This window comes from Aspergillus aculeatus (assembly GCF_001890905.1).
Source record: "Aspergillus aculeatus ATCC 16872 unplaced genomic scaffold ASPACscaffold_2, whole genome shotgun sequence".
In the NCBI taxonomy this organism is placed as follows: Eukaryota; Fungi; Ascomycota; class Eurotiomycetes; order Eurotiales; family Aspergillaceae; genus Aspergillus; species Aspergillus aculeatus.
Genome location: NW_017962977.1, coordinates 630,124 through 654,939, shown reverse-complemented (window position 1 = coordinate 654,939; position 24,816 = coordinate 630,124). Strand labels below are relative to the sequence as shown.

At 51.4% G+C, this 24,816-nt stretch overlaps 7 protein-coding genes across 7 annotated transcripts; 2 read left to right on the top strand and 5 right to left on the bottom strand.

The window, feature by feature from the left end:
• Nucleotides 1-1,732: 1,732 nt before the first annotated feature.
• Nucleotides 1,733-3,457, bottom strand: ASPACDRAFT_22185 (putative MFS transporter; the record flags this gene model as incomplete). The annotated part of the gene is made up of 4 exons (XM_020199092.1): nucleotides 1,733-1,865; nucleotides 1,922-2,663; nucleotides 2,719-3,142; nucleotides 3,203-3,457. The coding sequence occupies 4 exons, from the start codon at nucleotides 3,455-3,457 to the stop codon at nucleotides 1,733-1,735; spliced, it is 1,554 nt and encodes a 517-aa protein (XP_020059866.1).
• Nucleotides 3,458-5,251: 1,794 nt separating this feature from the next.
• ASPACDRAFT_39141 (putative endo-1,4-beta-glucanase) lies at nucleotides 5,252-6,055 on the bottom strand (the record flags this gene model as incomplete). Its single annotated transcript, XM_020200553.1, has 1 exon — nucleotides 5,252-6,055. One exon carries the CDS (start codon nucleotides 6,053-6,055, stop codon nucleotides 5,252-5,254), a length of 804 nt encoding a protein of 267 aa, XP_020059865.1.
• Nucleotides 6,056-8,276: 2,221 nt separating this feature from the next.
• On the bottom strand, nucleotides 8,277-8,995 carry ASPACDRAFT_111327 (tetratricopeptide repeat protein). The gene has a single exon (XM_020195543.1). The coding sequence runs from the start codon at nucleotides 8,893-8,895 to the stop codon at nucleotides 8,629-8,631; it is 267 nt and encodes an 88-aa protein (XP_020059864.1). The 5' UTR covers nucleotides 8,896-8,995; the 3' UTR covers nucleotides 8,277-8,628.
• A 780-nt stretch (nucleotides 8,996-9,775) lies between these two features.
• On the top strand, nucleotides 9,776-10,696 carry ASPACDRAFT_49669 (5'-methylthioadenosine/S-adenosylhomocysteine nucleosidase family protein; the record flags this gene model as incomplete). Its single annotated transcript, XM_020202275.1, has 1 exon — nucleotides 9,776-10,696. One exon carries the CDS (start codon nucleotides 9,776-9,778, stop codon nucleotides 10,694-10,696), a length of 921 nt encoding a protein of 306 aa, XP_020059863.1.
• A 6,282-nt stretch (nucleotides 10,697-16,978) lies between these two features.
• ASPACDRAFT_56918 (uncharacterized protein) lies at nucleotides 16,979-18,292 on the bottom strand (the record flags this gene model as incomplete). The annotated part of the gene is made up of 3 exons (XM_020203191.1): nucleotides 16,979-17,871; nucleotides 17,939-18,112; nucleotides 18,217-18,292. The coding sequence occupies 3 exons, from the start codon at nucleotides 18,290-18,292 to the stop codon at nucleotides 16,979-16,981; spliced, it is 1,143 nt and encodes a 380-aa protein (XP_020059862.1).
• Nucleotides 18,293-18,488: 196 nt separating this feature from the next.
• On the top strand, nucleotides 18,489-20,172 carry ASPACDRAFT_39138 (uncharacterized protein; the record flags this gene model as incomplete). The annotated part of the gene is made up of 5 exons (XM_020200552.1): nucleotides 18,489-18,630; nucleotides 18,706-18,894; nucleotides 18,949-19,008; nucleotides 19,059-19,201; nucleotides 19,264-20,172. The coding sequence occupies 5 exons, from the start codon at nucleotides 18,489-18,491 to the stop codon at nucleotides 20,170-20,172; spliced, it is 1,443 nt and encodes a 480-aa protein (XP_020059861.1).
• Nucleotides 20,173-21,736: 1,564 nt separating this feature from the next.
• ASPACDRAFT_49668 (uncharacterized protein) lies at nucleotides 21,737-23,612 on the bottom strand (the record flags this gene model as incomplete). Its single annotated transcript, XM_020202274.1, has 2 exons — nucleotides 21,737-23,511; nucleotides 23,576-23,612. The coding sequence occupies 2 exons, from the start codon at nucleotides 23,610-23,612 to the stop codon at nucleotides 21,737-21,739; spliced, it is 1,812 nt and encodes a 603-aa protein (XP_020059860.1).
• Nucleotides 23,613-24,816: the final 1,204 nt, after the last annotated feature.

Here is a 24,816-nt window from a genome sequence, read left to right as displayed (position 1 = left end):
CGATCTCAATTACACCATTCGGTTCAATCGCGTTTTCTCCGGTCTAGCATACGGCCTTGACGAGGTATGAGATACATAATAATCTAGCGACTGCAATACTGTGTCTGGTTTAGAGGGATCAGGTCCGTAGAAGCCGAGAGAATTCTATCTCTGTTTCGTAGCTCTCCGTCCCAGCTGTTCCGTCAGAATCAACTCTGAACCCTCCTGCCTCAGGCCAGGCATTTCTCGCCTTAACAACCACAATCGAACTCCAAACCGCTTTCTTAGTCACGAAATGGCAGCAACTGCCCAGCATGCCCGTGGGGACCACGAGTACAAAGCAAAAGTGCATGTGGGGATGCACCCAGGTCTTATAGGATAAAGGCCCAGATACGGGGACCATGAACCCCTGCCTGTGTCTTACATCGTATACTCCCACAAGCACCTAAACCAGACTTAGAACCCACCATTCCACAAAGCAAGAGCCAACCCTGCCAGTCCCTCACCGGGACGCGAGCATAAAGGGAGACACCATGAATGGATACATCCGCCGGGATCCGAACGATGCTGCTACCCAGTATACACGGACGGAATCCGCCCCACAACTCACGCCCATTCGTCCGAGTGAAGCTGGAGCCATTGAGTAGAAGCAGCTGTGGAGAAGTCTACCGCCCAGAATGATTGGGGACAGCTGATGTGAGTGCTGTGGAGAGGGCTGTGGGGATGAGTGGCACTGTGGGGAGAGAGAGATGTGGACGGGTGGAAATACAGGGGAGAACTTCCTTCTTAGGATGAGGCAAGGAAACCAGAGGGGTGGGATTGTGGTGGCGTCCTGGGCGCCTGGCTCCACAGCGCTGAGCTGTAAACTGAGGGCTATCTCGGCCGGAGGGTGGGCTGGAGCTGGAGCGGAGCTTGCTCCTATTCGATTTCCTTGGGCTTCGGAGGAGATGCGGAAGGGAGTGGAATATCAAATCCATGGTTGATGAGAATACGTCAAAGACACAGGGAAAAGCAGCACGACAATATCCCCCTTATTGCGGAGCATTGCTCCAGAGATAGGGGCTACCGGACCGAGGATCGTGTAAGCTTTGCCATGCCTCTTGGGGAGAAAGCTGGGCAGGGGGCGCCGAGTTACGCATTTCCTAAGGTTTGGCCGAGGATGTTCGGTTATTACACCGTCTTCGCCAAGATCATAGAACTCAATTTGATTAAGTCAGACATACCGATGTGGAGGGATGATGTTTGATATTGTTGAATGCTACCGTGGAGAATAGTGCTTGGGTGAATATGCTTGATGCTCAGGCTCCAAGTACTGTACCAACGTACAGTACATGATTTCTAATCTTGGGGAGATGTGGGATTGATGCAGGGAAAGAGTCTCTGGGCTCGCTTCTGTGGAGAACCCACGCAAACCCCACAGTCTATTTACTGTATTGGCTCGGACTTATGGAAGGCAATCAAAAGGAGCAATTAGTGGGTGCTGGAGGCTGTCTGCCTAGTAGTCATAAGTGGGTTAATGTTTAGCTGCCTTAGTTGGTTTTGTACTGCCACGTGGAGGACCATGGGGCTGGCGGCACTGCAAAGCTGGGGTAGACTATGATGGCATGAAAGCAGGATATTGATGTGGATGTCCCTATTGAGTACTTCTGAGTGCTTTACATTGTCAAGATGTCTCCGACTTTGGATACTCGAGTAAAAATAAGTTGAATTGTGATCGAACCATAAGAAACCGTAAATATCATAAACTATATTCCTAAGCAGCGTGACGCCACTTTTTGCCATAGATCTGCACCGCGATTATAGGCAAGAAACTAACCAGGAACATCAGGGCACTTCCAACTCCTGAGCTGGCGGCGATTCCAACATTGTCAAACATGTCGGGGAACCTGCTTGATGTTAGCTCCCAATTTCACTGATACAAGGGCATCGACGGTAAACTTACCAGAATGGACCGATGAAGCCCCACATCTGACGGACAAAGGTGATGAAGACACCGACGCTGCCGGAATCCTCAGGGTAGCAGTCGACGGCGTAGGTGACCATGACAGTCGTCACCAGCTGATTGCCAAAGGCAGCAATGGCGGTGCCGACCAGAGGGGAAACAACCCAGTGGTCTGCCTTGGCTTCTTGAATCGTCACCAAGAAGACAATCACGCCGACAATTGTCAAAATGACACCGGGGTAACCGAGCCAGAGACGATACTCGGGCTCAGGCCGGTGTCGAGTCTTGCGTGCCCGGCGGCTCATCCAGATATCAGACATGGTGCCACCAATCTGTTCACCCAGAACGGTACCGATAATAACGCCGATGAATTGGAGGCCGAGTTGTTCGGCGTTGAGTCCGAACTTGACTTGCACGAGTTGGGGAACTTCCACCGTGATCATGACACTGCCGAACAAGAAAACCATGGCGTACGCGCATGCGGGAATCATCACACTGGGTCGTTTGGCCATAGACAGAGGATGAAGGAACTCGCGGAAACTCAAGGGGGTCGGGTCGATACGCCGGAGAGAAAGGTATTGCGCTTTGAAGTCGGAGATACCCTCTGCACTGCCGCCGAGGTATCGGGTTTCAGGGCCGAAGAAGAGGTACAAGACGAATTGGACGCCGTTGACAATAGCCAGAACCCAGAACATCCACCGCCACCCGACTCTGTATGTAATAAATCCGTAAATCAATGGCCCTGGAAGGCACTGTTAGAAATGAAAATTCAATCGGTCGCGGAGAGAAAGACTTACCAACTGGAACACCGAGCGTCACCATCAAGGTCCAGACACCAAGGTATCGGCCGCGTTCCTTTTTGAAGAAGGTCTCGGTAACGACAGCGCTACCGATTGCCGCTGCAGGAGAAATAAAGAAGGCTGTAAGGGCTCTGCACGCAGCCAAAGATGCGTAGTCAGGACTTTTCGCACAGCCGATATTGCATACCAGACTGCAAATGAGTGATAGAAGGAAGATTGGTCGGCGTCCGTAGCGGTTGGACAAGGGCTTCCAGAATAAAGGTGCACCTCCCAGAATAGCAATCTGTAATGAGGTAAGGTAACTCGCTCTTTGCATTGATACTCCGAAGTCTTCTGCAATACTGGAGTAGGCGGGGATGATGGACGCTGTGAAGGTAGCCATGCAGGCATGGAAGGCAACGAGGATGAGGTTGGACAGTTTCTGTGAGAAGCAGCATGCTTAGTATACTATATGGTCGAGGAAGATGCATGCAGTGTTTACCTTCCACAGGGGCCAGTTGTATGGATCCGCGGCCGACGGACTGGGGATAGGATCCAGATCTAGAGTTCCATGGCGCTGGATAAGATAGTCTTTGTGTGATTGTGACAGGGAAGCGGCGGCAATCTCGGCATAGGAAGAGGGTCCCTCTTCAACTTTCTCAAAGTATTCGCTGCTATCTTTCTCGATTTTTGTTTCTTCGTGGGTTTTGGGCGAGGAGGAAGGACGAACGTCCTCCGTCATTTCGATGGAGGGCATAACTCCTCTTGTTGAGCGGAAGTTATCGATTGATTGAGGTTGTGATGGTGGAAAGGCTATTCCTGACAGGGACCACGATCGTTGGACGAATTGTCAAGAGATTTCTCGAGGAAAGAGACTGGAAGGGGTGTGAAGAACTGGACCCCAGATAAGGGCCGTCCAGGTTTATAAGCGAAACGGCCATTGCTCACGGTCCTTCTCCGCATAATCCGCAGCTAGAAGCAAGTTGAACAAGCGCTAATTGCTCTGACGGGCAATGCATCAAGATTGCAGGGTTGAGCGAGGTCCGGGGTTTGCGTACGTATGTCTGGGGGTGGGCCATCAGCCAGTGAGAGGAGGCGATAGCTGGACACGAGGTGTGGAGAGGAGCGTGGGGATGGGTGAGATCCCCACAAACAGCATTCTCAACCCCTCGCTTGCCCAATCAATGTGATGTGGAAGGTGGCGATGGCTGAAGCGAACAGAAAAGACGGAATTAAGCGTGCTGGAAGAGTGACTCGGATCTTGCCCTTTTAGTCAATCTGCCCCGGACGACCGGGCGGTTTGACCCACTTCGGTCTTTCCTCCTCACAACCCCGGATCTGTGGGGAAGGCCTCAACTGCCTTTTCCTCCTCACCCACTGCACTGGTCGCTTCGAAAATAGTCCAGGCAATGAGACAGCAAAAAGACTTCACACCAACTCGAAAAGCGAAGTGTCAGCTTCCATGGTTTGCAGCGTTTGTATATGATGCGGCCGTTGCAGCTCTTTGCTTTCTATCTCCGAAGTGCTAAGCGTCGCATTCTCCGGTCTCCACAAAGCTTGACGGAAACGTGATTCGCAGCAGCGGAATTTTCCCAACAGGAGTCGAGGCGTGTGAGTGGAAGGAATGTGGCGCTTAGCTTTTTGAGGCACCGGTCAAGACAAGCCCAGCTGACGTCTGCAACGAGATAGTCGGTGGCAATGTGAGTCCCATTCCTGTGGCCTCCCCCACACAGCACCTACTCCTAGTCGACCAGCTCTTAGCTCAGCTGCATCTCTAAGCAGGGTCTGTCTGTGTTAATTGCTGGTTCAATCTGATTATAGTCGATAAGCAAACAACAATGCAAGACTAATCAATGCCGGTCTAGTGCACTCCACCAGCGGTCGGACCCCCTTCGTGACCCCGGTTCATCTGCTTGCACCACACTTGTCAGTATGACAGCAGATTACTTCATGTGAACGACTCTCAGTGAGATGTATTGGGGAATCGTGCAGCCTGTGGGTCACTTTTTCCGACCGCCCGTACCGCGCGATTGATAAGGACCAGGTTGAGTACGATGCTGGAGCAATTCGATCGAGAGCTGGAACACAGTACGGTAGCGTAGCTCCAACCCGTGATAAGCTGACGGATCCCGCTTTTACGCTATTGTGAAGCAAATTTTGTGAGGACTATTCACCACCCGACCGCCTCCTTGCAGCAATGCAGCAACACACGGCAGACATGGAGCCGCATTACTGCCCCTGCAGGAGTCTACTAATGGGTATCTTACGGAGTCAAAGTGTATATTGCGCAATTCACAGCATATTCGTTGAGTTTGTCTTGAATGATTGTGGTATAACAACACTTCCTGTTGGCAACTATATGTACGAACGAGTGGTGGTAGAAACATTCGCAACAAAACATCTCCCTGTTTGGCCAAGAAGAAACAGAACCCCTTCATGCGCTTCAGAAACAGCTACAGTTCATCTCTTCGCTCCAGCAAAAATCTCACAACGATCTTGTCAACCGAGTCTGTACTAGACACGACGGTTGTCGAACGTTTGCAGTCGCCGCTCAAGCCGTGGTTGTCACTGCCGTGCCCGAGGCGGTAATGGTGGAGCTCGACTGAACGAGGGAAACGGCCTGGGGGATCAGGGTCGGGCCAGGAACAACATAGGTGGAGAGCGACTGGTAGATATTGACAAGAATTCCAGCGTCTGTGGGTTTGTACAGCTCCGTGCCCAGGACCCCGGAAGGCTGGACCGTGCCAGTCCCAGTAACCTGAAGGTTGAAACATTGCATGTAATTCTGGGCTCCATTCTCACTCCCTGCTCCATGCAGAGCGATCAACTCGTGACGCAGCACATAGTATCCTGGCGCGATACTAGCTGGAATCTCTACCAGCCAAGAGTTGTTGTTGGCAATGAGCTCATCGTCTCCCCAGATACCAGGGGGATTGCTCTCATCCACCAAGCCAACACCATCGATCTTGAAGAACTCGAGGGTGGTCTTATCGACTGTCTCGCAGCTGGAGCCGCAGTTGGCTAGGTAGCTGATGACAGGGCCATGGTGACTGTCAGGCCAGGTCGTCCACTGGAGGCTGATCTTGTCGCCAGCAGCGACGACTGCGTGGCCTCTGGCATTCGTAGCGCTCAGATGGCAAATAACATCATCTGTGTCGTATGCATCAGGGGAGATGAAGCCATTAGCTGTGTTGGGTGTTTGCCATGCAACCACCACCGGAGGGTTGGAATTGTAAGGGTCCGAATTGATGTCCCATCCGCGGTAGGACACCCCGTTGATCACAATGTTTGACACATGACCATGAGCAGCTACGCTGGTAGCAGCTGAAAGAAAAGAGATGAGTTTGACAAGCATGTTGATATTATTCAAGTTGTTCGTCAGATCAATGCTAACACGAGCTTGTTATAGATGAAGCTGTCGATTCAACTGTCTTCACTAGAACTGTCTTCACTAGGATGAGTACGACATTTATATCTTCATCCACTACATCCTTTCCTCTCTTCCAGAATCCGATTCACGGAGCTTCCCCCGCAAAGGGTCCGCGGCGTGCGACCTATAGAGCCAAGAGCTACGTGTATCCCGCTGACTGAGAACCAAGGACGGGATCGTGTGCTCGAGCATACGGGCGGGGAGAAATACCTCAGCAAGAAAGACTTCAAAGATTCGTCTTGCTACTCCAGAGCCAAGGCCTTGGAATACTATCTCCGCTCGTGAATGGTAGGGTTGTGTGGCTAGCCAAGAAAAAGGCCGGGGTAACTGACGCAAGAATGTGCAGCATTATCGCATTGAAGAGATCAGTGCAGGTCCGAAGACGCGGTTGGGTTCTTGTCAGCTGCTCTTCAAGACTGAGGTGCTCATCAGAACTAAGCTTGATTCCCCACGGGGGGTGGTTGATCGGTCGTACGTCGCTCCGGCCAAGACAGATCTCCGGTCCGCTTCGAGAATGGAAAGCTCCGCCGTATACATTTGTGCCATTGTGGTTATACCGAAAGGAATGATCTAGGCTTACCATGACGAGCATCTCTTCTCTGTGGTTTGAAGTCCGCAAAAGGTATGAAGGACTGCACGAAAAAGAGCAAGCTTTGATCCTCCTCCGCACCAGCACTTATCAACCACCCAAGACAAACAAATTGGCGAGTCGAAGTACTGTATGCGATGAGTAGTACATACACACTGTACCTGCAGATCAATTTCCCCGCGCATGGCTAAATTGCCAGACGGGCGTCGAATTAACCATGGACGACGGATAAACGGGATTGCCTCCGACGGCGGACAGGGTTCAAGGGCTTGGGCGCACCGAGAGGGAGAGTCATCTGCACATTTGCCGTGAAGACATGGCATGCCGGTTGGCTGCGTTTTTTCTCAATGGATTCCGGTCTGAGCTTGTAAGATGGATCCTGTAAGACTTGTTCGGTAAATGTATTGTTTGAGGCATGAGGCAACGATGAAAGCCTACCTTACCTGCCTTGATACGGACCGAGCTAAATACGTACTGTGCTGCCCAGCAGTCGCATCAAGAAACGGGAAGCTCACAAAACAGACATAGGACAGTGCAAGTGTGGCAGGAAACACCAAGCGCCCTCTGGTTGACGCTCCATCAGCGCGTCGCGAACTCGCTACCGTGTTTCCCATCTTTATGTATCTGCATACTCTTTTTTCATCCTGGTCTTCTTACCAGAAGTTGATTGAACATGGACTGTTGATATCAGCTACATTCTACAAAAATAAATCGACTTCTGCCTCCAACAGTCGCTAAACTCGATTTCCCGACATCAAAAGGCAGGCTTGGCTCTCAAAGGGCTGTGGGGCCTACATTTATACTAAAACATAGAATTATTTCAGCATTTAAGTTACCTGTCAGCTCAGAAAAATAGTAAATAGCTTCATTCGAGGCACCCATAGATTCTTTAAATTTTGGTAATCTATCTGTTAGAACTAGTTATTGTTATTATGAGTATGTGAGCAAGAGCATCTTAATCAAGTCAATAATAGCTTGAGGATTCCTACAGTTGATCAAAAATGAAATATGGGAAGATTTCTCCGCACCTGATAATAAATCAAAGGTCAACAATTCAGGCCTTGGTATATAAGATTGAAGTAGGCTTTAATGGCTCACTATTGAAGACCTCTTCGAACCTCTCCAGCCTCTCTAACTTGAGCGCATTCCATAGAGCCTTTTATGTCCTTGAAAGTCAAATGAAATATCTACTAGCATTATATCTTTTGCGGATTCTCGACCATCTTTTTAATTGATTAATGTTGCTGTAGCTCGCAGGGAAGTTCGCTTATTCCTGAAGATGCATGCCTCGGCCAGAGCGTATGGGTACTTTCTGGAGAACAAGTTGAATGCTTTATTCAATTATTGAAGCTAAGTTTCATTTAAACTCACTCGACAGAATTCGATCATATATGTGAAGATTAAAGATATACGGAGGCTAAAGGAATGGTTATATCTCCCCAGAACGAGTTAACACTCGCAACTTTCGAAGCAGAAGCTAACTCTGCCAGTTTCTTCCTTCAACATGGCCACGGCAAATAATATTCTGACTGAGCTATTTGATCAGAGTAAAGTGTGGTACTTGCACGTCCCAATCTCGCGGCACGAGGATTAATGTTCTGCAAGCAAGAAAAAGTGAGTGGATTTGGCGAAAAATGTGTGGGTATATGCATGTCTTTCTATTTACGTAATCATGGGCGTGTTACTGGCTCCTGGAATGGGCATTAACCCCAACTGCTGCATGAATTCGCCTGTCTTCGTGCTATGGGGGTAAAGGAAGACTGGCTTTGTATGTTGTGGAGTGTTGCTCTTGCCAAGTGATTGTCTGTTCAACGATCTCCACGTCCCAGTACCCGCTTGATGGTTTCCAGCATCTCCGCTTCGAGCATCTGAGCTTGATTCCACCGCTTCTGCTCGCTGTGAATCAAGCCTAAGCTTCGCATGCTTCTGCAAGGTATGGGGATGCGCAGTGCCGAGAATGGCCTTTCCTTTTGTCTAGGACTTGTTTGCTGAATTCTTCCGCCTCCGCGTGACGACCTTGATTCGAGTGCGTTGCTGCCAAGTTCAGCATAAAGTTCCAGGTAGTAGAACTTCCGAGTCCGTATTCTCTTGTAGTTAGCTCCGTCAAAGTGGCCCGTAGGCTCTCGGCCTCGGTCCGTTGCCCTTGGAGCCAGTAGCTTGATGCCGGTTCGGCCATGCTGCTGAGGGGATGGGGATGTTGGGCCCTAGAAATGATCTCCTGGTCTCCAATGCTTCTTGATGTCGATCTTCGGCTTCTTGCCGTCGATAATAATTTCGGAAGGTAGATGCCAGATCTGCCATGACTTGGTGAATGTCGGGGGTGCTGTGACCCCAGCGAAGCCTTTCTTTTCTCTCAGACTTCCACTTGCAGCCTATCGGCCTCAGTCCATTGGCCTTGGCTTTCATAGTTCAACGCCAGATCCGCCATGCTGCTGAGCGTATACGAGTGTTCAGAATATGCTGAATCTGCATTCTCACTTGGTCTTGCAGTCTCTTGGCTTCCTGAAGTTGTTATTAATAACAATCTGTATTAGAGGATACCTTTTACTGTTCTTTTTTGGTAAGGTTGTTGAGGTTATTAATTCTTTGGGTTGTTTTTTTGCTGGTAGAACTTGTTTTCACCGGGCGGCTGCTCCCATTTTCTCTACATATTTCGAGTGATAAGCGCCCGGGTTTGTCGGAAGCATGGTTGGTGTCTAAGACCTTTACCCGTTACCGAATCAGGCATACGTAGGTATGTACAGTACAGTACAACACTTGCGAGCAAACATACCAGATTCCAGTTTCAGTATGGCGACCAGCAAGCCTGTTTTTGAAGGCAGCTATGCAGGCCGTGGCGGGCCTGCAGTGGCCACCCCACTGGCAAACGTACCGTACGCTAACACCCACCATGGTTGCTATAACCATCACATACCCCGCTCTCAGCAGGGAAGTCAAGCAGAGGCTGGCCTTTGATATCTTTTTTTGTGCAGAAGCAAAACTTATCATAACTCTTTCTGTGTTTATATCTCTCAAAGTCGATCCTGATTTTGATACAGACCGACACTTTCGAGCAGATGGACGTACCCGTCGAAGAATACACGATCGGGTGGATCTCCGCACTCACGATAGAGGCGATAGCGGCGAGAATGATGTTTGACCAGAAGAATCGAGGCCCGACCCGACGCATCCCCGATGACAAGAACTCCTACGTCTGCGGGAGAATGGGAGAGCATCATGTGGTGATCACGATTCTCCCCGAAGCAGGCGGGGTGGCGGCGGGCCAAGCAGCCACCAATCTCACGCGCACCTTTCCCTCGATCCGATATATATTCATGGTCGGCATCGGCGGAGGCATTCCCCGCCCGAAATACGACATCCAGCTCGGGGATATCGTGGTCAGTGTGCCCACAGATGAGTGTTCCGGGGTGCGACAGATCGATATCGGCAAGGAGGAAGAGGATGGATTCAAGCTGAAGGGGACGTTGAACCAGCCCCACGTCACGCTCCTGGGGGCCATCAAATATCTGCAGGTGTTACACGCGATGTCCGAAGGCCACGTCCATTCCCTCGTCCAGCATCCCCGGAATGTTCCCCCGAGATTACGGGCCCAATTCGCTTACCAAGGACCCGAGGCAGGTTCAGGGTGCTCCCGACCACCCGGAGGCTGCGAGGAATGTGATACAAATCAGACCCGACCCGATCCAGAGATTCATTATGGTATTATTGCTTCAGGCAGCAAAGTTATAAAGTCGGCATCGGTTCGAGATCGGATCGGCGAGACATTTGATGCCTGTTGTGTGGAAATGGAGGCTTACGGCCTAATGAATTATTTCCCCTGTCTGGTCATTCGTGGGATTAGTGACTTCGCGGACGGACAGAAGAATGATAACTGGCAAGGTTATGCTTCCCTAACAGCGGCAGCGTATGCTAAGGATCTCCTGCTCTCTATGCCCGCTGAGCAGGTCCAGTACTCTCCGGCATTGGCTAAGAGTTAGTTCATATGATATGTTTCCCTTCGTCCACTCAAGTGCTCAGAATGGATCATCCCTTGAATAAAAGCAGGTTATCTGCTGGGCATAACTCGAACTATGATTCTTGATCACTTAGACTAGACTAACCTTGGTCAGTTGATAACACGCTGTCGGGAATAAGAGATGAGGTTGATCACGTTTTTATCGCCCAAAAAGGTTTTGCTCTCTTGCTCTCCCATCAAGTTGTCGATTGAGCCTAGAACCTGAAACTAATATCTGGTAAAGATAGAGATAGAACCGCAGTATTCGAGTGGCTTACCGGATTAGCCAATCTGAGGGATTGCTCTTGCATGTCACCTTACAATCATGGGTTCCAGGAACGCCAGCAAAGCACAGGCGAATGGTTTCTAAAAACGAAGGCGTTCACAAATTGGATCCAAGAACCAGGGACAGGGCTAGTCTGCCATGGGATTCCCGGATCCGGGAAGACGACAATCAGTACGACTGTCATCCATCACCTAATCCAGTCCTTCCGTTATGGAAAGAAGCAAGAATCAACCCTCGGCGCTCCGCGAGTATCCTATATCTACTGTCGCAACGATAATTCCGAAGAGCAGACGCTAAATCATCTGCTATCGGTGCTATTGATTCAACTGATATCCGAGCATTCTGATCTGCCCAGTGACTTGGAAGCTTTGTTTACGCGCCATCGTCATTCTCGCAAGCCGCACCGGGGTGAAATCATGAGCCTTCTGTATCAGATATCATCAACCTATGCAGTCTCTCTGGTGGTCGATGGTATTGATGAATGCAGTTGGGGCGTGCAGGACGAACTTCTACGTGCTCTGAAGGGACTTCAAAATGCTTCTGTGCGGGTAATGATCACCACGAGGGTGACTTCAATTGCCCTCGCGCAACCTTCGGAAGAGATACAGATCCAGCCTGATCCCGCCGAGTTGGAACAGTACTTGAAGGCTCAGGTTAGGGCACTCACAGCGCAAGGGAAGGATACCTCACCAGACACGCGCCGTGAAATCGAAGATCGCATAAGACAGAGGGTGACAGGCCTTTTCAGTGGGTGGTAAGTAGACGATCTGCACCTGACTCGAAGTGGGCGCTGACATACTGCGTAGCTTTCTGCTTGCCAAACTTCAGATCGATGACTATTGTGAGACTTTGAGATGTGAGGGCCTCGAGTGCTCGTTAGAAGAGACAAAGATGACCGCGCTCAGTGACCTATACCGGTCAACGGCCAAAAGAATAGACCGACAGAGCGAGCTTGTCCAAGACTGGGCGAGGAAAGCACTGGCTTGGGTCACTCAGGTCCAACGTCCTTTGACCCTAGAGGAGCTCTGTCATGCCATACACTTCATGCAGGGGCGCAACCACAGTGGAAACTGCTTTGAGACCAAAGAAAGTTTGGTCACTATGTGCGCCGGCTTGATATTCGTGGACGAGAACACCCTTGTTCGCGTCTCGCATCACACCATTAAGGAGTATTTCGAAAGTACTGGCCAGGACTGGTTGGATACCCCCGATTCAGAGATTGCATCGACGTGCATTGCGTACTTGTCAAGCCTCGACTTGTCAAGTGCTTCCTATGACGACGAGGCTGCTTTTGAACAAACGTTGAGGCAATTCCCCCTTGTCAAATATGCTGCGCAGCATTGGGGAGACCATGTTCGCTTGAGGTTAGAGGCTCAAGCCGATGTGAGAAGCAAGGCACTATCCTTTTTGATGGACCCACAAGTCCGCAATCTTCTTCAGAGAGTCAAGCAGCTCCACCCAATGTTCAGCGCGCAACGTACTCGAAATGTGTCGCCTATAGAGATAGCTGCATCCTTTGGTCTAGGAAACCTCATCTGCGATATTCTGGAACTCGGAGGCGACATTGAAGCTACCGACTCAAGAGGACAAACAGCACTGCATGTTGCGACCGAAAACGGTCATCCTGCATGCGTAGAGCTTCTCTTGGAGAAGGGGGCCAGTTTCAACCGCAAAGATTTCAAGAATGGATGGACAGCACTCCACATCGCTGCCTGGAGGGGTCATGAATCCATAGTCGATATCCTTTTGAAAAGCAAAGCGATTACCCCTGTCAGACTTGACCATCACGGTCAAACGGCGCTCCATCTTGCGGCTCTGAATAGCCACGCCTCGATCGTGAAACTATTGTTGGAAAACGAATTCGACGCAGGTACAAGGGACAGCAATATGTGGAATGTATTGCATATCGTGGCCTGGACGGGCAATGAGGAGATTCTGCGGTTTCTCTTGCATACATGTAAACTCGCAGTTGGTGTTAATAGTAAAGGAAAGAAAGGTTTGACGCCGCTGCACTGCGCTGTGGGACAGGGTCACAAAGAGTTGACAGATATACTATTGAAAGCCAACGCGGATAAAGATGCGGCAACCTGCGATGGTTGGACGCCCCTACACTGGGCCTCTGTCAAGAGACATGATCTAGACGCACCAAGGAGGTTGAATATTCGTGTCAAGCCCTCCAAGCTGCGGAAGATGGCTGCTGAGCTTCAAGAGGACCTAACGGAGATCTTCAAATCCATGGAACTCATACTGCAAAAAGCACAGCCCGAGGCACCACAAGGATCATACGCAGACGCCTTTGAAACTATAACGGGATTCGATTGGCCATGGACTACAATGAAGAGGGCTCTTTCGAGATGGTCTTCCACTTTCAAAAAATGGTTCAACAAATCGAAAGACGAATATGCGAGCCCCGCCTCAATCGTTCTTGAGGTGCTGGACGAGTTATCATCAGTTCGCTGTGGGACGACTTGCGACCACGAAGATATCGTTCGATATCTTCTCAAGAAAGAGGCTGATACTAACGCCACATGCCGAATTGATATACAGATAGGGTCAAGGGCACTTAGTGGATATGGCTTTACATGCTTGCATGTGGCGGTGCTTTCGGGCCACGAAGCGGTTGTTCGTGCACTGCTGGAAGCCCCAATTGATGTGAATCAGCCCTGCATGCTCGAGATCGCTGAAGGTTTCGAGGCTGAATGCACCGTGATTCAGCTGGCAGTAATATGTGGACATACAGAGATCATTGAGCTATTACTGGGCAGAAGGGCTGATGTACGCAGAAATTGTCGGGTGCTTCTCAAGGAAGGAAAAGCTTTTGATATCCCATCAATTGTCCTGGCAGTTCTCTTTCAAAACCACGTCGCGATACGCCACCTCCTCAAAACCGGGATTGATCCCAATACCGTCTACAGCTATGATATTGATGCGGTGCACGTCAATCTATCACTCCTTCATCTTGCTATCTTTGTTGGGGACACGACGGCCGTGCGAGTATTGCTTCAATTCGGTGCTCGCATCGACAACATCTTCTCGTTGAAGTACGGGCAAGATTTTAAGATCGTCTGTTCGGTACCCTGGCTGGCAGCATTATCTCGGAATGAAGCCCTGGTGTTACATCTTTCCCAACGAGAAATCGATTTTGATGTGGTGTGCACCGTCGAAAGCGCGAGGTTTCATCTGGAGCTGCCTTATCTACATCTGGCAACTCTGACAATGAATGAGACCGTCATCCGACATCTTCTCAATATATTACCGGACCTGAATCAAATGTGCACCTTCCAGTCCGGGGATTCTGTTCGCATCGAGCTGCCCATTCTGCCTCTCCTACCTCTGTCAGTCGTGCCGCACAAGCATCTTGCGGCGATCGCTGAGGCACGTTTACGAATCAAGGTCGGCGACATGGATGTGCAATCATCGACATTGTTCATGGCAGCGTTGCTTCAAAAGACATCTATGATGCTCTTCCTTCTTTCTCTGAACAGCTTCGATGTCAATGAGGTATGCGCCATTCAACTACCGGGAAATCTATTCCTCCAAGTTTCACTCCTACACCTGGCCGTCTTGTCAGGTAGTGAAGACGTTGTTGCGCATATCATTCAGATGGGAGCTGATGTTGGCTCGAAACTTGAGGTGCGCTTGGGTGATAAATCAAAAGTCACGCTCACGGCCCTTCACATAGCAGTCCTGATATCAGATGAGGCAATCCTCCTTCTGCTACTAAATCAAATGGATGTGGAAAAGGAGGGCAAGGTTTACATCCGCAGTGAGGATAGATCAAGTAGTACACAACTTCAGATCGACTTGACGGCTTTCCATCTTGCTGTAGTGCTAGGAAAGATCCCTTTCATCCAACTGCTTATTCAACACAACCCGAGATTAGAAACCAAGTTTCGAGTGGACCTGACATCGAGGATGGGTAGTAGCGAGACCGGGATACATGGCAGACTGACAGCAGCATACTTGGCGGCTCTGACGAACAATGCTGATGCAGTCAATGTGCTTCTTGACTCCATACAGCATACAAGTAACGAGGTCAGGACGATATTTCTGGCCGGCTCGACATCTCATCATAGGCTCTCATCCTATCTAAAGGCAGCAGTGGGAGATTTCAACCTATCCAAATCGTCAGCCGAGGATCAAATCAATTTCAAAGCCTCTCTGAGTGGGTTGGGCTTGGCTATCCTACTTAACGACTCTTTGCAAACCATTCAACTGCTTGCTCAGGCTGATGAATGCATGGGACACATTTCTCGACTTGATCTGTCCACCCAAGCAAGCCCAGAAAGGGAGCTCAGTTCGGATTTAACACCATGGCATTTTGTGGCCCTGACTGGTCTTACCACAGCGATCGAGTGTCTGCCTAGCGCTCATGTGGAACTCGAAACTGGACTTCAATCTCTGGGACCGAAACGGTCAGGAACGCATCCCGAGGGAGAGATCGGTTCGACGCCACTCCAATTGGCAGCAAGATTCGGACACGAGACAGTCATCAAAGTGCTGATAGAAGAAGGGGCAGATGTCACAAACTGGTCTGTGCGGGGGAAAGCACCTTTGGAACTGGCAAAGGATCACGGTCACCATTCAATTGTGGATATTCTTCTCCAGCTTCCGGCTCCCATAGACAAGCAATGGGCCCAAAGAGCCAACGCGCAAATGCGTCTCAACAGAAAGTCCAACAGAAGGGATGGAGGCCGTTCCCAGGTCAGCAAGAGACCGGCCAAGAGTAATCGCCTCCCCGACCAAGCAAACTGGCCGCCAGCAGGTCTCCTGATGCTTCTGACTTCGGCCTGGTATGTCTCAAGCAAGTGGAACTCATCTCTCAATCGAGCTGAATTGACTGCACAGGAGAAAGATCACACCGAGGATGAGGGCCTTGCAGAGGATGCCGATGAAGAACCATCTGTGCACAACAGTCCCAAGCACGAAGCCCAGCGTTCGCGTAGACGAAGCTTTTCTCGTGATGAGACCCACTCACGGCCAAAGAGTCGAGATTCCCAGCGCAGCCGTCATTCTCGACATAGAGATCAGAGTCGGGATTCGCAGCACAGCCACCGCTCGCGCCGAAAGGTCGATACCCGCCACAGCCACCACCATCGGTCTAGAAGTAATGACTCTCGGCATAGTAGTCATCATTCCCGCCGACAAGGGCAGACTGGCGTAGCCTCGGACTCGGGAGGTATATGGCACCAGATAAAACACCTTGACGCGTTTTCCCGACTGCAAACACTGTTTCGACCACCAACCTCCACGCATCAGAGCAGGGAGAACACTGAGAATCCGAACCCACCGTATGAAAACCTATGTTCATAAAAGAGAAATGATACTAATACATGACTTTTAGCACTATACGACAGCAAGTTCCACCTTCTTCCAGACATAGAGAATCTAGAAGGATAAAAGACCCTCGAGCATATGATCCTTTCTCCAGGATCTAGTGCTTTTTGCCATCTTTTGACCCTCCTTCGGCGGTCTCAAAGCCACCCACGAGGAAGAATCATTTGAGAGGCGTCTTCCATGCAGGAAAGCAAGTCGCCAGTTCTCGCCCCGCGGTTGAGGGGCCAGTAAGTGCAGGGAACTTCGACAACATCCATACATGTCGACCGAGGCCGCTACTTAATGAGAAGCTGAATAGGTTCACAGAGATCTAGTCCTTCTCACTGCAAGGGCTATGAAAAGATCCAAGGCGGCCACGTGGTGTCTAGACATTATTCTGTTGCTGCCTAAGCCAGGCTGCGAAGCTACAAACAATGCTGATCTAACCAGCAAGAACTTCTTCTCTCCTTCAAGATTTTCCGGCACCCATTTGTGGCGATGGAGTTGGGAAATTTATGTTCTTACTGAGTGTAAGGGAAGTGTAGAGGAAGAGGTTATTCTTATTAATGAGACTAGCTAACTAGCGGGTCCTCCTAGTTACAGGTGTCTGAGCTACTGTTCACCTGACACTGAGGCTTCTGATTACGTGCTTTTGCCCTCGATTTATGGATTTTTGGTCGACCGCCCAAAAGTGAATCTCCGTTTCAGCTGTTGATTCGCAGCGCCCACTCCCCGCGGGGTCGGTTCGACGGGCACATACAATTTTTCATCATTCTCAAAATACTCATCGATATCGAGCACGCGGGTGGTACTCGTGATCAGTAATTTGTACAGCGCTCCTCCCGCCCCGAGCAGCTTGACGAGCTTCTTGACCAAGCGCTTCGTCTCCCAGCCGAATTCGCGCGTCTCGTAGTAATTGATCCCGTCGAGGATCAAAAAGACCGGCTGCCGGCGCGGGAGGGCTTTGATCAGTTTGCGCAAGATCGAGACGAGAAAGTCCGGCGTCAGGTTCGAGACCGAACCCCGGAAGGCCTGGGCGTCGTCGACGCTGAGACATTCGAGTTCCCCGAACGTCCACTGCCGCAGGAGCTGATGCAGAAGCACGGGCATCAAGATGGAGCCCGCGGACCCGACGTCGCGGTGGTCGGACGGCGGGTGCAACCCGCAGAAATGGTGCGAGACGATGATGGGCCCGAGGCTCTGCAGGCTCTCGATCAGCAGCGCGCAGAAAAAGGAAAGGGGGCTGATCCGTTGCAGGGCGCAGTTTCCGTGGACGACGAGCGCGCGCGAGTGCCGGGATTTGAACCACCCGTAGACTTTGGGGTCGGAGATCGTCCAGCTCGCTCGTTGCTGGTCCGGTCCTGCCATGGAGAAGCCGGCTTGTAGCACTCGCTGCAGGGGTCGGTGGGTCGTTGCATCACTATCATCTGGGGACGACAGGACCGAGGGGAATGCCGCTTCCAGGGCGTGGATAATTTCCCCGGGAGATATGTATGCTCGGGGCTTGGTAGACTCCGCCTTGTACCGTGGGATTTGCATCAGGATTTCCTGGAGCCCTGTGCGTTGTGGTGAGTTGATCCCATCTCTGGAGAGTTGTCGCTTCGCGAGGGAATTGATACATACATTTGGTCTTCATCAACTGCTGGGTGAGGAACTCTTTAAGCACAGCTTTGATCTCGTCAACAGTCGCCTGCGTTCCCCGCACCCGATCCGCGATCTGAAGCAATCGATTCCGATCGCAGACTTGAATTGTGCGCTCGACAGTATCCGACGCCTTCTTCACATCGTCGAGCTCGGCTTGGAGAGGTCGGTATGTGCGTTGACCATTTATCCTCTCCAATTCGTCGAAGACCCAAAGGTTCTCAGAGAAACTCTGGTATCCAGTGGTCGGAAATTCTTACGGATTTCAAAAGGCACGCATCTGCAATACAGGGGACCGAATCTACACGAGGGAGAGGAAATCGACAGCGAAGTCATTGTGGATTTCCAGACTGCGATCTGGGACGACCGCGATAAAGACCCAAGTTGGAGTTATAAAGTCGAGTTCGGTGTCAATCCACCCAAGGGATCCGAATCAGCCGAAGTTACTTTGGTATCCGCTGGAGGGTGTCGCCAAGTGGACTGTTGCGAAAATGACCGTGTATACAACGATCTCGACATCGACCATCGCAGGATGGAGGATTTCATAGCCAAGAACAAATTACTGACCACGGATACTCGCTATCTCGATGACAACCCGGAGAACGTGCCAGAGGAGGATCTTATCCTTTTCCCCAACCGAGTCTTCGCATTTGTGCTCAAAGATCGAAAATGGGGTAAGCACATGGACATGCTCACTTGATACATACAGAGCCTCTGCTGCATTTGCCCTGGAGCTAACGCTGAGATAGCGGTGATTGATCTCAACCACGTGGACCTCGATGCTGGCGCCGATCAACCGAGGGACCGTGGATGGAACTCGTTGGTGTTGCCCCCTGGTCACAAACAGATGGTTCATTCGCTTGTCCAAGCGCATTTCCGTCATCGTCGTGAGGAAGCACTGGATCGGGACTCACAAGCGGATCTTATCCGAGGGAAGGGTACGCTTCGAGGACTCTATAGCGTGCTTGAAACGAGCTAATCTCCTGTTGTAGGCAAGGGACTTATCATTCTCCTCCATGGTGCACCCGGAGTGGGGAAAACGTCAACTGCTGGTAAGGATTGATTGAGAGAACCACCCAGTAAGACACTGACCGGCCTATAGAATGTGTAGCTGAGCTTTGTAATTTGCCACTGTACCCCATCACCTGTGGTGACCTGGGAATTACAGCCACCGACGTGGAATCCCGCCTGAAGTATATATTCACTCAAGCGCAGAAGTGGAAATGTGTTCTCCTATTAGACGAGGTGAGTTGCATAACACAAGAGGAAAAAATGCTTTGGGGCATCGGACTAATACCCGACAACAGGCCGATGTCTTCCTGAGCCAGAGAGAGAACAATGTGAAGCACAACAGCCTGGTTTCGGTCTTCCTACGCGTTCTCGAGTATTACCAGGGTATCCTCCTTCTCACCACGAATCGAGTCGGCAAGATCGACGAAGCCTTCCGGTCGCGCGTCCACATCAGCCTCTACTATCCCCCGCTAGACAAGCGATCCACGCAGAAGATCTTCGTCGAGAACATGGACCTGGCCGAGAAGCGCGGCAAGAGCGTGATCCGGGTCAACCGGGACGAGATCCGCGATTTTGCCCGGGAGCACTACCGGAGCAACGACCCGCAGCGCCGCTGGAACGGCCGCCAGATCCGCAACGCCTTCCACATCGCCATCGCCATCGCTGAGGACCGGGCCGCCGAGAAGGATGCTAAGGCAGCCGCGGAGGGCAAAGAGCGGAGGCATACCCCGGTCCTCAAGGCCGAATACTTGAGGCTGGTCGAAGCGGCCTCCGCGCGGTTCGACGACTACCTGCACACCGTCCACGGCATGGGCCAGCAGGATCTTGCGAAGCAGGGCTCAACCCGCAGGGATGATTGGGAGGAAGACCGCGACCGACGGGACAATCGGAGGTATCAATCCAGTCGCGCTGCCGACCCCCGGCGGCGAAAGGTAGAGGAATCCTCTGAGACTTCGATGACGGAATCCAGCGAGGCAGAGACCCATAAGCATACTTCGTCAGAGCAGGAAAGCGATGATGATTCAGAGGGCGGGAGAAAAGACGAAGAGGAGCCTTCCAGCTCAGATGAAGAACCCTCATTGCGGGAGTCGCGGAAGCGTTCCGATCGGAAGAAAGGTTTGCAGATCAAAGAACGTAAGTATGGGTCAGGGGAGACCCGAAAGGATAGTACGCGATCTTCGAGAAAGAATAAAGACAGTCGTTAGAGGGCTGCTGCGGTGGTTAATTTCTGGACCGAAAAGAAGGAATGAATATGAAGTACTGTCTAAACACTAGTCCTATACCTTATATCTGCATATCTACTTCAGCGCAGATTATATCGGGTATCTTAGAGATAGGGCACTCGAGCTGAAATGCTGTCTTTGGAGTAGACATGCTGGACAGGATAGTTAGAAAGGTATATCCACCCTCCTTGAGCATTCAGAAATCGAGACGAAAGGCAAAAACATAAAACAGAAGGCAGTCGCTGGTGGTCACTCACCCAGCTATTAACCTCCCAGCGTGTAGCTTCAATACAGCGAAGGCAGGTGGTTACTGTGTAGATGAGTGCGGGTTAGATAGAGTGAACCTGATAACCCAACCCAATCTTTGTTCTGAACTTGATTAGCGCTAACCACCAGCCCACCAAAGAACATCGTATTTCATGCATCTTGACAACAGTTATCCTTTGTTATCAATCAGAGTGTTTCTGACGCAATATTTACGGCAGAAATGATTATAATATGTGAGTGGTGCACAGCGCCAGCACTATCATCAACCCTAACTTACTGCTTTCTTCTTTTCCCCCACTCAAACCCTACTGCTATCATCCAATGCCCCCATTACCAGGGCCGCCAGTACCATTACTGCTACCATCATCCGGCTCGCAGATATTCAAAGAGCCGAGGACGAACTATGCTGATTAGTAAGTAGTTGTTGCTGAAATCGGGGTTGTTTTTTTGGAAACCACCTGCCGATTCAGTCTTGCAGCAGGCCGTGTGTGCACTGCAAGTAGTACTCCCTACTATCATCCGTTAGTTCCTTCTATTCTTCGGATCGCCGGGGTGTAGCTTCCAAAGCCTCTTACGGGCAGTACAGCCAACACCAATCGTGACTTGGGATCCCAGGATCTTAGTCGGAACCAAGGTGGACAGCATTTTGCAGCCTGGCCAGATGAACAAGAGACCGCCTGTCGCTGGCTCAGATTCAGATTCGCGACTGCGACTGCGACTGGACGGGCAACCGCTCCCGCCGCTGGAGAAAGAAGAACAATTTAAAGAAGAGACCACCACCACATACTGATAGGGAGGTATTTATGAGCTCGGGAGACCGGAGTTTGAAGCGAAGAACATCTGGCGGGACTGGCGATCTTGAATATTTTGACAATGAACAGCCGGGCTAGAACGAATCCAAAACGCCACAAAAGCAAGGGAACCCATGGTTAGAATTTGGGGGTAGGCTCATATTCATGTTCTACGTAAACTATTGAGACTCCCCTTCTACTGGAACTTCGGACGGATGTATAAGGGGAATGATTGATGATGTTTCGCCTCGCGGTCTGCTTGACTAAGTTACAGGGTGTACCATCCCCGCTCCTAGGTTGGCTTGGTATTTTCGGACGACTTAACACCTCTCATCCGAAATATTCCAGAAGACGAGACGCTCTTCGCTGTACTATACACTGCTGCACTCCAAAATACCCACCTGCATTTCAAGGACCTGGAAGGCTAAAAGCAAACAACGGCCCTCCATCTTCTAATCAACTATACTATACCTCATCATGCATCCCAGTCACTCACTGCACTCAACTATATCCCCTCCCCCTCCCCTCCACAACCGCAACCACTCCCCCACAATCCCACAATAATCCTCGGGCCCATAACTCTCGAACCACTCGCGCAACACCCCGTCCTTCCTTCTGACCCGCAAGCCCAGATCCTTCAAGAGCAGATCCACATACGGCAGGCCCTCGTAGAAGGCGATCGGGAACCGGTGCCCGAAGCTTCCGGGGTACCGCCACTGCGAGAACTGCGAATGCACCAGCGTGTCCCGCCAGATCTGGTCGGGTGTGCCTCGGCCTACTGGTAATGATCTGGTAAGGTTGTTGGGATCAGTTGAGTGGTTGTCGTCACCACCACTACTACTGCTGAAATACGCCGTGAGCCAGAGGGCTTGCGTCTGCGCGCACACGGCGTTGAGGGTTGTTGCTACGAAGCCGGCGAAGCCGATGCTGCGGTCGTTGATGAAGGCGGGAGGCACCATGAAGCGGTAGAGGCGCCAGGGGGCGTCGTCGCGGTGGGGCACCTTTGTGTCTGCTGCCGCCGCCGCGGCAGCAGCAGCAGCGTCTCTATCCATGATACCGTTGTTGAGGAACTGGAACTGGCGGAGGATCTCGCGATCGATGCGCTCAGCCTGCGGGTTGCGCGCGCCCCGGGTGCGGGGGAAGCCCATCTGCTCGTGGATTTCGGCGGGGAGGAACTTGATGGTCGGCCAGTGCTGCCAGCCTCCGGAGACGATGAGGGCGTCGACGTCGAGGGAGGGGCCGTCATGCAAGTAAATGGAGCCCGGTGCAGCGAGATGGTCGATGTCGGCCGTGTGGATCTGGATCATGCCGCTGTCGATGTACTGGAAAAAGTCGGGCGGGTAGTTGCGGGCGCTGAAGCCGCCGGCCGGGGTGAACGGCTTGATGGCCTGGGGTTGCAGCTTGCGGGTCTCGGCGCTGCGGACGAGGGCTGGGTCCTGCAGGCACGTGGTGCTGAACCAGGTCCAGAGGTGTCGCGAAATCCACTGGCCCATCGTCGTGCCCTGCAGGAAGCGCGGCATCCAGCCGCCGCCGTTGCCGTCTGTGTCGCCCCAGGGGCAGGGACTCAGCCAGGTCATGCACCGCGTGGTCACGATCTTCTCCATCCAGAGGCGGAAGGGCGTGGCTTGTGCCGGCAGGAGGCGCGCGGGCCCGTGGCCGGACTTGCGCAGGATCCAGTGCACCCGGGTGCCTAGGGAGGCGAACTGGTAGGCGGCGTCCCAGGCGGATTTGGAGCCTCCTACGACTGCAACAGCTTTTGCGGTGTTGTATAGCTCGTGATGACTGGCGAGGTCTTTACAGTGGAGTAGTGGGCGCTCGAAGGATGAAGAGCCGGGGTATTGGGGCATAATAGGTTCGGAGGCTAGGCCCGTTGCGACGATCAGACGACGTGTGTTGATCGTGATGGGTTGATTGTCTTGAATGGATGAGATGGACCAAGACCCGTCGGAACATTTCTCCACGGTTTCGACACGGCACGAGAGACGGATGCGGCGGTGGAGATCATACTGGGTCGCGAAGGCCTCGAAGTACTTGTACACCACCTCACCTGGTACGTGTTGGTGCCACTTGACACCGAAGCGTGCCTCAGACATGGGGAAGTCGCTGTACGCATAGCTACCCGCGATACTGTTTGTTTTGACGCCGCGGCACAGCCTATCTCGACCCCACACTCCTCCCACAGAACGACTCGCTTCAAGAATCTCCACAGTGGCAGTGGGATTGACATCTAGATATGTTTTCGCAGCCATGAGGCCATACAGACCTGATGCATATCACGACAGCTGATTAGTGGAGCACATCCTCCTCGGGGACAATGTGCTACTTACCAGCGCCAATGACCACCATATCATTCATTTCTGCCATGATTGCCGTGGATGCAAGATGTATCAGGTTTGATGAGCTTGCTTCTAAGATCACTGAGCTTGTCGTCCAACATTGCTGCTTCTTATCCCTCCCAGCGAAAGTCCTTCGTTGCTTTATCCTCATTTCATCATACCTGATTCAGACAGAGACTTCATGGAAATCAAGTCTCATGCTGTGTAAATCAGGTTATACAATGTTATTGCCTGCGCGGATCAGGTTCTCGATGTTGCATACTTCTCAACCGACAAATAAGGTCGAATTCAAACAGATCATGCTGCATCTAGCTCTAGATGATACTTCGGAATCCAGCGGATTAAGTCACAATGGCGACACCAGTGGATTGTCCTGTATATGTTCACGAAACCTGATATTATAAGGAGGGTAGACAGACCAGAAGAGTAAGGCATTGGCAGGGCTCATTCCTGTCACGAGGAGACAAGGCATAGTTCAGAATTCGCAGGCAGTGACCCGAGCCAAGTCTCAAAGCCCATGGCTAGTACAATTGATTGGCTTTGGGCCTGACTGTAGAGCATTTCCCGAAGCAGGAATCCTCATTGTGAAACAAGTCATGATACCGGATTCATGGGGTGGCCAGAAATCCCGACTGCGAGTCCGTGCGTGCCCAGCTCACGGGGAATGGTGCTCTCAACCAAGAAAGCAGACCCCGAGCCTAGACCATAATCAAAGCGCGAGATCTACAAGTTCCTTCAATATTGGCAGACTCGAATCACGGATTAAGAATCCGCCAACGAGCTCTGTGGCTGTTAAAGAGAGTTTCTTCACGACTTGAGCCGCCTATGAACTCTCACTATCAGCGGCCACTCGACAGCCGAAACAGTTTCCTCACAGTAGCTCCATGCACTATGACAACACGTTCGTCAGAACCTTGAGCTTCTATGATAAAACTTTATCACACACCATGAACGGTCCGAGATGTGAACATGGCGCCAGTTGACTCGGCGTGGCCTGTGCCCAGTTTGTGGGACCCTACTTTTGTCAGTTTTGGCAGAGGCAAATAACTCCGCTTGGCAAGTCTTTCATGTTGTTGAAGAAATTGCTTCTTACGCTGCAATTAGCTTTTCTTCAAGAAAAAGTTGGTGGAGCTGCACGTGCGATTTCGGGGTTTTTCTGGGCCAAGATTTCTGCCCAATGCAGTTTCCGCTCCCTCCCCGCGGTAGCGGCTAAAGTCGCCTTCTGCAGGCCG

What these genes read in the sequence shown, in the direction of transcription:
- ASPACDRAFT_111327 (XM_020195543.1), bottom strand. Translation starts at nt 8,895, where the DNA reads ATGGCCGAACCGGCATCAAGCTACTGGCTCCAAGGGCAACGGACCGAG.